This window comes from Siphateles boraxobius, unplaced genomic scaffold (genome assembly GCF_051911475.1).
Source record: "Siphateles boraxobius isolate OS27281-9 unplaced genomic scaffold, OSU_SipBor_1 19, whole genome shotgun sequence".
Classification (NCBI taxonomy): domain Eukaryota; kingdom Metazoa; phylum Chordata; class Actinopteri; order Cypriniformes; family Leuciscidae; genus Siphateles; species Siphateles boraxobius.
Genome location: NW_027508799.1, coordinates 27,219,967 through 27,232,867, shown reverse-complemented (window position 1 = coordinate 27,232,867; position 12,901 = coordinate 27,219,967). Strand labels below are relative to the sequence as shown.

At 36.7% G+C, this 12,901-nt stretch overlaps 1 protein-coding gene across 2 annotated transcripts in view; it reads left to right on the top strand.

Annotated features, from left to right (window-relative positions):
- Positions 1 to 12,901, top strand: part of sema3aa (sema domain, immunoglobulin domain (Ig), short basic domain, secreted, (semaphorin) 3Aa) — a 93,563-nt gene that overhangs the window by 65,200 nt on the left and 15,462 nt on the right. For both annotated transcript variants that reach the window (XM_077234681.1, XM_077234680.1), the window contains exons 2-3: positions 8,517 to 8,677; positions 10,267 to 10,329. In XM_077234681.1, coding sequence (XP_077090796.1) covers positions 8,519 to 8,677; positions 10,267 to 10,329 — 222 coding nt within the window. In that variant the 5' untranslated portion in view covers positions 8,517 to 8,518. The remainder of the gene's footprint in view (positions 1 to 8,516; positions 8,678 to 10,266; positions 10,330 to 12,901) is intronic.

Here is a 12,901-nt window from a genome sequence, read left to right as displayed (position 1 = left end):
TCCCACAATATATTATTTCCCTCATTTTAGTTAAATAGTGGTCACATTGTTCTAATTTGTTGCCTTGTTTTAGTTTAATTAAATTTAGTTAAATTTAGTGGCCATGAAATAACTAGATGAAAATCAGAGAACGAATTAGTAGCCATGTGATTACAATTTAATGTCAATGTTCACAAGAATCAGGTACTGACAGATTAACAATATTTATTCCACGTTATGTGCGGAGCTCCGCAATGAACAACTGCATTTAACTTTTTATTCTTTTCTAACTTAAGTATTTCTAATTTATCTATTAACACTATCACACATCTATTTTTAAACGATAGTTATAAATATTATAATATTAATTTGTGAATTAGAATTTGTGCTCAATATTAGAGAGAGACACATTTTAGCCAAACACATTTGATCATCACCTCAATTGTAAAAGTGGAAAAAAAAAAAACATTGCTATATCAATTTCGTTGTGCTCCACTGCTTGTTGGAAAAAGTAGCTTGTTACTGGAAAAGCTGCTGTCTATCTATGATTCTGTGTGTTTTTCTTTTATAGTTCATGTCCTTCCTCTTATTCATTCTCTTGCTTTATTTGGCTCTTTCCTTCTGTCCAGTCTGCTGTAAGGAACTTGAAGGTCACCTGAAGTCTTTCTACTGAATGAATTATTTACTCTGTGGCAGTAGAAGGGCTTCGTCCTTATTGACCTTTTTACGCATCACATCCTGTTGTGTTTAGTCTTCTGTTGGCCATATTAGATGTTAGACTCCTTTAATGACTCTCAGCACCCACTTGGCTGAAGGATTTGCACATTTAGCTTCCTCTTTATAACGCAGATGTATTAATAAGGAGTGTGTTTGAATATTCAGATGCAGTGTGTGTGATATGTTGTGCATTAGATTACTAACTATACTGAGTGTAGTGTGTTGGGAAGTGGTGCACCTGTTATTGAATTTCAATGGTGTCCTTAGACAAGCATTTCCAGACGAGCCAAAGTAAGTGTGTGTGTGTGTGTGTGTGTGTGTGTGTGTGTGTGTGTGTGTGTGTGTGTGTGTGTGTGTGTGTGTGTGTGTGTGTGTGTGTCTATCATGACAACTCTCTGAATATTTTTAGCATGGTAATGGATTTGACAATGTTAATGTGTTTGGCGCAAAAGATCTGCAACGCTGCTACTGCTTTTGTTGATTATTGCTGCTGTACAGGAACTTGCTACTGCCAATACATATGCCGATACGTTGCTGTGAGTATGTAACACATATTGCTTCTGCACAAATAGCATATATCAATTACCCATAGCAGATCTATACAGGTGAAGCTGGGGATGGTGGAGGATTTAGACGAACTCTGAAAGCGTGCTTCAAACTGCAGCAGTGAATGGTAACCAGCCATTTAAATTTTGAGCAGCAAGCTCATTGGCTGCAGATGCGGCATGAACCAATCAGGTTGTGCCAAGTAGTTAAGGACGCATTAGCCTGCGAGCTAGAGTTGCACGATAGTTCAGAAGTATTGTAGTTTAACTAGCTTTAAAACATTTTTTTTTAATACTCATTAAACTTTTTTTTAGTTTTATATAGGCTAGTATAAATTGGTTCCAATTTTATGCTGTCAGACTAATTTGTGCCACATATTTACGTCGCACGTCGCAATAACTAGTCATAAATAGTTCTCACAAACCTAAAGTTTAGTATTTCACGGAAAAGGTTTCCGGATACGTTCGAATCGCGGTTCAGTGATGGAGTAAGTTGTAAACGAAGTAACATCTGACTGAGTGAGTCTGATTCAAACTAACTTATGAGCGAGTTTGAAGCTGTTACGTGAATCATTTTTTAATTGACTCATTAAAAAGAACCAGTTCATACGAGTCTTTTGTTCGCAAATCGGACATCACGGCTCACGCTATATTTTTTTGTTGTTGTGAGCTTGCAGGAAACGCTGACACATTTAGACAAAACACATAGTTTGACTGTCACCAATGGCAACTACATTTTAAAGTATTTTCACACATTTTTTGTCACATGTGTCAATTTTAGTCGTGTAAGCCCTGCCTGGGATATTTCTGTCCGTTTCTGTAAATTTTTAGAATGAACCGACAAATAAGAATTTTATCATCTAAAAAATTGCATCACCTCCAAGAAGACTAGAAGTAAATAAAAGATCCGTATAAGAGTTATCTTTCTGCACTTCACCTCTTGTCAAACTATCTTTGGCTGTCACTCTCGCTCTGTGTACATGCGCTGTGTTTTGTATGTCATCTGGAGCTGCGGAGAGTGGATTGTGCTTTCTCTGCACGGTCTGTGGCCGGAGGCCAGTTTTAAACAGACTCTGCGGTTCACCCGTCATGTCGCGAGTAGATTCAGGGGTAATTAAACGGTTCCACATACTCTCCCCTCGCTCTGTGGAACAGGGCAACACAGGAATCTCCTGCGGTCGCACACAGTCTACAATGGAGGAGATCAGCAAGGATGCTGGATTTTTTTGTAGCGTATACAAAACAGACTTTCAGCTTTAGATTGCAACAACTAAGAAAGCATGAACGTGCATAAATGTAAACCACTGCCAATGTGACATTTACATATTTTAGCGATATGCTTATGTTTTTCAGCTCAAAATTCATTCAGTTTAATTAGACCTCTTGTATTTTGGAAGAGCTTATTTTTTATAAATTATAACCACAATATATGGATAGTTTTAAATGGATAGTTCACAGAAAAATGAACATCATTAGTCATTATTATCGTTCCAGTCCTGTATGATTTTTTTTGTTTTTGGAAGATAAAAAGACAGATTTTGAATAGAATAAGTTTTTTTTTTACATTCAATTAAAATGAATGCTTTCAATTTTCAAAAATCGCACAAAAGCACTATAAAAGTGTTCTAAAAGTTATCCATATGATACTTACGCTTTATTCCAAGTCTATATGAACTAAATGAAGTCGTACAAAAAACGAAAAAACGAAATATAAGTTTTGCAAATCTTCCCCTCCAGTGGGCTGTTAAACACTGTGACTGGATTATTAAATCAGGGAGTGAATTAATCAGTGAGACTGATTTTGTGAATCTGATAATCTGGAAACTCTCATGAACACGCTTAGGAGAGAGTGTTCCTCATGCAAAGGTATCTTATGCCTTCACAATTTTATGTAGGAATCGCCTGCTTTTGTCTCATTCATCCTCATTCACAAAGAAAAGAGTCGCCAGGAAATTCTTTAAAAATTCACATGGTTTTGGAAGGACATGAGGTTGAGTAAATAATAACACCATTTTCATTTTTGGGTGAATTATTCCTTTTAAGCTAAACAAATTCATCTTTATAATTGCCACATGTGTCTTGCAAAAAAAGCAGACATCCGTCTTTTCCTCACCGTTTGGCTTTGTTAATGGAAATGTGAGGCAGTTGGCCGTGACATAAAGCATCAGTTCGTACAGAGGCGTCTTTTATTAAAACTAATGTGTATAAAGAGATTTGACACAGTGATTATGTTTCCGGTTGGTGTCACAGAAATCAAATGTTGGCCCGCTGGTGTCGGGCCTCTCTCGGCAGCCCTTCACTATAGCTGTCAATCGAGCAGACTGAGCTCTCATAGGCCAAGATCTTGCATGGTTACCGGGGAAACTTACCAAAACCTGCGACCGGTTGCATGCGAGAGCAAGTTAAAATGAAACGAAACTACAAGCGTGTTCATATCCCAGAGCTTAAAGCAATACTCGAAACAGCGTGTTAAGCGAATCGCTGTTTCTAAAATCTAGGTTCTCTCAAGCAAAAAAACGACAAGACCGAACCACACACTTAGCCATTGAGAGAACATAGAGAAGGAGAACTTTTGCCAAAACCGTGTCAAGATGGACGACTTGTGTTTTGAAGCACGCCATTGTTCTGGCTTAAATAAACAGGTAGCGCCCAAAACCATCTGCAGCTCTCTTTCACTTTTTATTCCTTCTTTCCTCACTTCCCTCGCTCTCCTGGGGTGGCTGGTAGCCAGAGGCAGAGCTGAAGCACAGTGGCAGCAGCATGCACACACACACACACACACACACACACACACACACTTTCCCATCCCTCCAACTCCAATACACATACAGTACACACACCAACACTCACAGATGCAGATATGCATAACGATACACCCTCACCAAAGTCCAAAACTGGTTTATAGCCTTTAGACTTTGTGTATTAATTTATATTTTCCACTCACCAACACAGGTTGGTTTTCATGTGTTATGTTGGACATTTTACATTTTTTGTCCTTCAAGCAACTGTTATTTTAGGGATGTGTCTCGGGCAACTAATTGATTAGCGAGGTTATATATTGCAAAAAACGTTTGTCTGTCTAACATTTTTCTTTTAAACAAGCTATTTTTATCAGGCTACTGTGTTTAGCTTCAGCAATTTCACTTTAATTGCAATGATAAGGTTGTTAGTCAGTTATTGAAATACCTTATTTTCAAAAATGTCACTGATAAGAGTAAAATAAAAAACACAAAAATGCACATACAAATGCATATATATATACAGTATATTGCTCACACACACATTTACTTAAAATAATACTGTATATAATCCCAGATATAGCCAAACTTAAACTTGCATCGCAGCTCAACATGTTTGATTACTTGCCACGGCTTCAAGCTGCACAGTTTCTACGATTTTTCATTTAGAATTTTTCATTCAAAGTTGTTAGTTTTGCTTTGTAATGCTCTGCGGTTTTCATCTTTTTTAGAGTTTTATTTGTTACATCATACATCTGTTGGAAACAAACAAACGTTGCAGTGTATAAATAAATTGTATGAACGACTTTGCTATGATATATAATGTGTTGACAGCCCACTTCTCAGTCTGCAGGACAGAGAGATACTGAGAAAGAGGGAGAAACTTTTGTTAGGCTTCTTTCTCCTTTAAAACTCACACTTCATTTACTTTAAGCTCTTATCCAGGTTGATGTATCCCCAGATAAAGTGTGTGTGTGTGTGTGTGTGTGTGTGTGTGTGTGTGTGTGTGTGTGTGTGTGTGTGTGTGTGTGTGTGTGTGTGTGTGTGTGTGTGTGTGTGTGTGTGTGAGTGTGTGTGTGTCTGTGTGTGTCTGTGTGTGTGTGTGTGTGTGTGTACGGATCATCAGATGACTACCTTTTGTCATGGTCTTGCCAAGGCAGCATTTTAGGGGGGAAAATGCCTTGTCTTCAGAGTTCATGCACCAGTCGCTCACTTTGAGCTGGGGAATAGTGAAACTGCCAGACGTGGCCGTCAGATCTTGAGCCAGAATGGCAGGAGAGTGAGGCTTTGGAGAACTTTACCTAACGGGAGTAATAGAGAGAGTGGCAGGGGAAAAGGAGGCTAAGAATACGAATATTTGGCAGATGTAGAGATTCAAAGACTAGATGAGTTACTATAATGAGCCAGGGGAGAGCAAAAGAAAGATGAGATGAGGTCTCTTTCCAGGATGTCCTCTTACGTTCTCTCAGGCCTCCCCTGAAGTCTGGCAAGAGGAAATCAGTGTGGCTTTCTTTTATTTCCTGAATATGCACTATACTTTTGACTGTTAATATTTCATATAGAATGTTTTAAGGTGGAATTGAAGAATACGTTTTCAAACTGCTTTCTCAAACACTCTCTCATTTGACGTTAGTTAAAAAAAGACTGATTTAGAATTATGACAGTCTGATTTAAATTATGATTTAAAGTTGTCTTTGCATATTGCTGTGACAGGAGAAAGCTTTCTGAACCTTTGGAGGTTAAATAAAAGTTATTTCTGATACATTATTGGTTCTAAAGATCAGTTTAAATTCAACATGTTATTGATCTTGTGAATGATTCATCCATGCATACAATTTTTTTTTTTTTTTTTACATCACGACTTTCTTTAATGCACCAGTGTAGATGGTTTTCTGAATAGGCAGTGTTTGGTATTTTACTGACCTATGAAGAATGCTTGGTATTAATTATTAAAAATCTTATACTTGATTCTGATTGGTCTTTTAAATGTTTTTGTATACAGTTTTGCCAACTTTAGTACAGATTGTTGACCCAGATAATTGATTTCTTACATAGCTGTGCAATAGTTTCATATCTCTTGTTTCACTCCGCTCTGTCTTCATCTCCATTTATTTATTTATTTATTTTGCAAGTACACTACCTTTCAGAAGTTTGGGGTTGGTAAATTTATGCTTACCAAGGCTGCATTTATTTGATAAGAAAATATAGATTAAAAAATTAGCTGTTTTCTATTTTAATATATTTCAAAATGTAATTTATTCCTGTGATGGCAACGCTGAATTTTCAGCATCATTATTCCAGTCTTCAGTGTCACATGATACTTCTGAAATCATTATAATATGCTGATTTGTTGCTTTAGAAACCTTCCTTATTATTATCAATGTTGAAAACATTTTGTACTATTTAATATTTTTGTGGAAATAGTGATACATGTTTTCTTGATTCTTGAAATAGGCATTATTTAAAACAATAAAAAAAAATTCACTTTTGATCAGTTTAATACACTTGCTCAAAAAACTTAATATCTTTCAACAAACAAAAATTACTGATCCCAAACTTTTGAATGGTGTTATATATGTTACACCATATGAAATTTGTCCGTAAACAATAATCCATGCTGATATTTAGTACAGCGCAGCTCTTTTTTTGCTTGTCTGATATTGCTTAATGGAATAGTTCACCCAAAAAGGAAAATTTGTCATCATTTACTCACCCTCAAGACCTGTATGAGTTTCTTTCTTCTGTTGAACACAAAAGAAGATATTTTTGATATTTTGATATTTATATACAATTGACGGTAGCCATTGACTTTAGTAGGAAATAAAATACTATGGAAGTCAATGGCTACTGTCAACTGTCTGGTTACAAACATTCTTCAACATATCTTCTCTTGTGTTCAATCGAAGAAAGAAACTCATACATATTTGGAATAACATGAGGGTGAGTAAATGATGACAGAATTTTCATTTTTGTGTGGTCTATCTCTTTAAACCCCTTCAGCGTGAAATAAAACCCCTCTGTATGTTTATCCTTACATGAAAGAGAACATACTCAATATTCTGTCTCAGCCGGAGTTTGTCAGACAGGCCTGGCATCTCTATACACAGTATATCTGGATATTACTTGTGATTGGTTAATGAAACTCTCGTGTTAGAAGCAGAGACTGAATTCAGCAGGAACGGACAGACTGAACTGTGCCCGTTCTGCATTCGGTCCTGTGGGAATGCTGTTCTACATTTGATATGCAGTGTTATTGACACAGGCAAAAGATGGATGGTCTGTTTCTCCTTAACGCTTTGCCTCGCTCGCTCTCTCCCTCTCCCACAACCACACAGATGTCCAGAATCTTAGCGGGGAGAAACGCAGATGGCTACTATAGGAGCGGATTGATCTGGGCTCTGGAGAAGGGCTGCAGTCTTTGCATGTCACTGTTGATTATGATTCGTGTGCTTGTTGCAGAAACGTTGCAGAGATGTTGACCTCACCCTCTCCCATGAGCAGATGTTCTGGCCAGTGGCTCCTGCGAGCTCTTTTCCAAACTCATTTCTCTCGTTCACCTCTTCCTTATCATTCTCACTTCATCTCCTCTTCACTTGGATTTTTCTGCCTTCCCCTTACTTTTACCCGACCTTGTTTCATTGCTCACTGGGAGAGTGACAAATTTGGCAGATTTTGTGTCTCAGGTCATTATATTTTCACAGTGTCTGGTCTAGTGCTGTTGAACAGATAGTTTATTTGGCTGTGTCTATCAAGAGAACAGCCAAAACAAAAGCAGTTTTACTTGATTAGTTATTCCTCTGACCTGAGTTATTAAGAGATTCCAAATAAAGCGGTTCTAATTTGTTTGTGCATTCTAACAAACTGTGTGTGGTCGTTTGTGAGTGTATTGCGGATTTACTCAGAATAATTGTGCAAATAAGTCAGGCACACCTTTATTTTAAGGAGACTTTTAGTGCTGGTGCTGAAAGACGTAGTTCTCGCCAAACTACATTAGTCAGTCGGATTCTTGTACTATGATGTTGCACAGTTTTTATACACACAAATGTAAGCAGGCCCTCTGTCCCTCCTTAATATAGACTACAGATGTAGATAAAATGCCAAATGCTAGAACTATCAAATATATTGCATATACCAATATGTTTAAGAGCTGTCCTGTTACCACCTTAATCCCAGTGCACACACAAAAAGGTTATCCAGCCATGTCTTAACCTCATATAAATGATTACGTGGTTCAGATTAGATCCTTGTGATTGTGTTTTCTTCAGCAATTTTCATGCTATGGTTGAAAAGATACAGATGTGCTCCACTAACCATTGAGGTGATTTTAAAGAAAGTGTAACTAAACACATGACTAGTGTTGTTTCTCAAATATGCTGGAAGTGCCACAAATAACTTTTGATGCAGGTGTACATTTTGTGACCCACTTGTTGAACTTTCGACAAAAATGACACATGCTGTTTACTGAAGGAAATATGAATGTAGCCTATTTTTCGTTCTAGACTTATGTTTTTCTTCTTGATCTTGTTCTCTCTTTCAGAAATGCTGGAATCTAGTAATCTAGTGACTTTCACTGGATTGGCAAACAGTTCAGGTTACGACACGTTCTTGATGGATGAGGAAAGAGGGAGATTACTGGTCGGAGCGGAGGATCATGTCTTCTCTTTTGACCTGGTCAACATCAACAGAGATGTCAAACAGGTGACACACAACTCTAGGTCACGTTAAAGTCCATATGAATGAATGTTATGTTCCTGGACTTATTGTGAACGGTTCATCTGTGCATGTTATTTCAACTAAAACAGTTTATCTTAATAATCAAATGAATCAATCAAATTCTTTATCAAAACAATTTCCTTTTTTCCTTTTCCTGATTTCACTTAGAATAATGTTAAATAGTATTAATCATCTAAATTTCAGCTGTCTTTTAAATTCAGCCAGTTTTTTAAAGCAAACTTGTATTCAGCTTGATATGGAAAGCCCATTTTTCATGATCCAAACAAATTTTGCCCTACATTTGTTCTAGTTGAATATCCTGCTTCAGTTGGAAGAATTTTTAACAGTAAAATAGGTTGGGAACAGGGCTTGACATTAACACTCGCCAAACCGCCAAATGTAGGTGTATTTCTGCATTTATTGACTCCTACTAGCCACTTTTAGTCTTTTAAAAAAGCAGTCGAAATAATAAAGTGAAATGTTGTGTAGTGAGTTCTCACTCACTAAACTCATTTGCTCCATATGCCTGTTCACATTAACACAGTCAGTTTTATTTTAAGTGAACATAAACAGTTGAGAAAGAAATTGCATGTGTAACGCAATGGATCCATGCTTTAGCAGCCTAATATACCTGCTGCCAAATTATGAGATAATATTAAAAATATCTATATCCCAGTTTTCCTTATGGTATCAATGTCAAAATTGTGGAGTTTCACTCAGTGAAAATGCCGAGTGGCTAGTAACTTTGGAAAACCACCAGTGAGCAAAAAATGTTAATGTCAAGCTCAGGTTGGGAATCATAATTCATGCTGTTTCCTTCTGTCTACATTTAGCAAGAAAGATCGGTGAGGGATTTTATGAAGTGTGTCATTGAAACCCAGGGTCATCAGAGACGTCCATCTCGCTGCTATTAACTGCACAACCCGGATCTGAGTTGACTTTCTCCTTCTTTCCATCTGTCCATTTGATCTCAGCCTGCCTCCCTCTGTTTTTCATTCCCAGATCATATCTGCAGCGTAATGCTTCTCTTTCTCTCTCTCTCAATCGCTCTTTGTTCCTCTCTCTGGACTCCATTACTTTGATTTCCTCTTTCTTTCTCACGCTTTTATTCTTTCTTTGTCCTGGAGGCTGCAGACCATTTGCTTTATATTCAGTCCTCGTAAGGGTTAAAGCTGGCTTTTATTGAACACTCACACAAACATGCATACTTCAACAATGCCATCGTTTAGAGATCAGAACTTGGCAAATTATCTTAATTTACCAAATTTCTTTCGCAGACAGAATATATTAGCAGATCTCAGAGGAAGATAAGGCAAGATAAAAAACTTTTTGTGTGCAGGCCTATGTATGTGTGAACGTGCGATTGTCTCTCGTGCTCTCGGGATAAGGGGAATGGTAGTTTTTATCCTCTGTCTTCATCGTCGTCACAGATGGAGGTGGCAGAAGGACGGCAGGCAGCAGTCGTTGATTATTTTACAGCCAGGTTTCATGCCGAGCGCCTTAGTCAGTCATTTGCAGTTCATTGTGTTCGCTCCACACACATTCTCACACCTTCTCTCTTTCACTCTATATAGATCGCCTGGCCTGCCACACCTTCCAAACGTGATGAATGCAAGTGGGCTGGAAAAGACCTTGTGGTAAGTGTGGGGCGACAACTTGCCTTTTACCTCAAAACTACATCGAACCCCAATGAATGTGTGGGAATATTTAGGATGTCACTCACTTTAAAAAAATATATTTAAAAATACACTACCATTTAAGTTAAAAGTTTGGGGTCAGGAAGATGATTTATGTTACGAAAATACATTCTGTTCTTTTGAAATTTCAATTTATAAAAGAATCCTAAATAAAAGTACATTTCCAAGAAAATATGTAGCAGCATAAATGTTTTCAACTTTGATAATAATTAGAAATGTTTTTTGAGTGTCAATGAAATCAGCATATTATAATGATTTTCATTATAATGATGATGATACACTGAACAATGGAGTAATGGCTACTGAAAATAACAGGAATGCATTATTTTTTTAACTCTTTACCCGCTAGCGTTTTTAAAAAAAAAAGAGAAAAGTTGCAAGCCATCAGCAGCATTTTTGATAATTTTCACAAAACTTCCATTGCGACCAGAATATTTTGTTGTATGAATATCTGAACATGCAATATTTCACAAGAAAAGAGCCTCTGATTTAAAAACAAAAAACTTTTATTCTAGCTTCATGCATTCCTTTTTTATCAACACTAGAATGTAGATAAGTTTCATAGAAAAAGCAACATTTTGAACAAAAAGCTGAGAAAATCATGTTGTTGTTTTTTTCAAAGAATACAACATGCGTAAGCAATGTTTTAATTGCTTGTTTCTGCTCCTTTTTTGCCGGTGTTTTAATCCGGAGATTCTCTACTCTTTTAGGAATTATGTTATACCGCCACCTACTCTATAACAGTGAAAACACTGAAAACTGGATTGTAGTAATATTTTGTAATGTTACTATTTTTTTTTTTAATATATATTCTTTATAACTGTGAAAGTAACCTTTTTAAAAAAAACATTTAAAAGACTTATCGACCCCATACTTTTAAATGGTAGTGTATAAATAAATATTCTATAATATAAATAAATATTCATTCAGTTCTGTTGATGGAAAAATATTCTGAATTATGCATATCTTTTTTTTACCAAAATCTGCTCTTTTTTGACAGCTTGAAATCTGTTCAAAAGGGATTTCAATTTTGTTGATTTTAACTAGGCCTATAGCTAGAACCAATACACTGATTTGGACAACCATTGTCAAGAACCTTTTATTAATCTCCAAAGCAACATAAGCTTGAAAAATGGCTCGTGATAAGAAAAGTGTTCACTGAAGAATCTTTAGTGTATTTGCACCTCATGACCTGCATTACGCAGGCCGGGTGTTGCATGTGCGCTGTGGCTTGATTGATCACATTTGCTGTTAGCAATGGAGTTTTGCTTGTGCACACGTTCTTTTGTTCCTCTTGAGAGTTTATATTCTGTGTTTGGCTCCAGCAACCCTTGGCCTTTCTATACAACAGAAATGGTTTATTTATCAACCCGGCTCTCGTTCCCTCTGTACGTGTGTGTGTTGTATCTGATGGTAATTTCACGGCTGGGTTCCCACTGAGATGGGGGGCAGAAGGGGAGCCTGATTATTACAGATAACTCACCAGACCTACTTCTAAGACGTACACCCTTAAATAAAGTCACCTGATATTGCAATGAGGTGCAGGAATCACATGTTTACCACATGCATACTGAAAGTATCTCAGCTTTTGGCACTGGCTGTGAGGGGTTTATTTGGCGTTACATGCACACAAATTCACCGGTTCAGAATAATTGCATTTGCATGCTGTGAAATGTTTGTTCTGGATACCGAGTTGTTGAAAGCTTGATTAGGGTATTACTAGTGCATTTCCCTCTCTGCAAACATAAAGCTCTTCATTCTCACATTTGGCTTGGCAAGACGAGGCAAAAACAAGCCCAGAACGGCAGCTGGTACAACTGCCTCGCTGCTCGGTCTAAACTCTTACTGTGTTTCATGTGAGATGAGGGTTAAACATCTCAGCAGCACATTTCATTACTGTTCATTCAAATCTCGATACTATACATTTAAATACATCATTTGCAAAGAATTAGTGGGGTTGTGTTGTGTTTGATGTCATCAGATGACAATGATACTGTACAAACAAAGTTTAGTGTGAATTTACGGTATATTCCTGGCTACTAGATGCTGGACTTTCATAGTAATTTCCCAGTAGTTGCTCTACTAATTATTATATATAATGACGACTGAATACTATGTCTTCAGAGAAAACAGTACTGATTTACAGTATGAACATTGTGCTGTAGAATCCCAATAATAAGCTACAGTAAGTTAAGTCAGTTTCTTTAGTATATTAATTGTCTACATTTGTTGTGTAATTATATCTTGATATCTTGAAATTTGCTTTGCCATTTACCAAACTGTATTGTTTGGAACTTATGCATTTTGTAGTCTTAGTTCTTACTTTTAAATAAATACATTAAATATATTTATTCTGATTTCATTATAAAAGGTCAGCGCCAAAGGGAACACAAATCACTATAATCATCTCACCATGGAGCCATCTGTTCTGTTTTAAAGACAATAAAATAGCTTGCACCGATGTTATAATAAAGTTCTGAATATTTTATTGTACTATCAACAATACTGATAA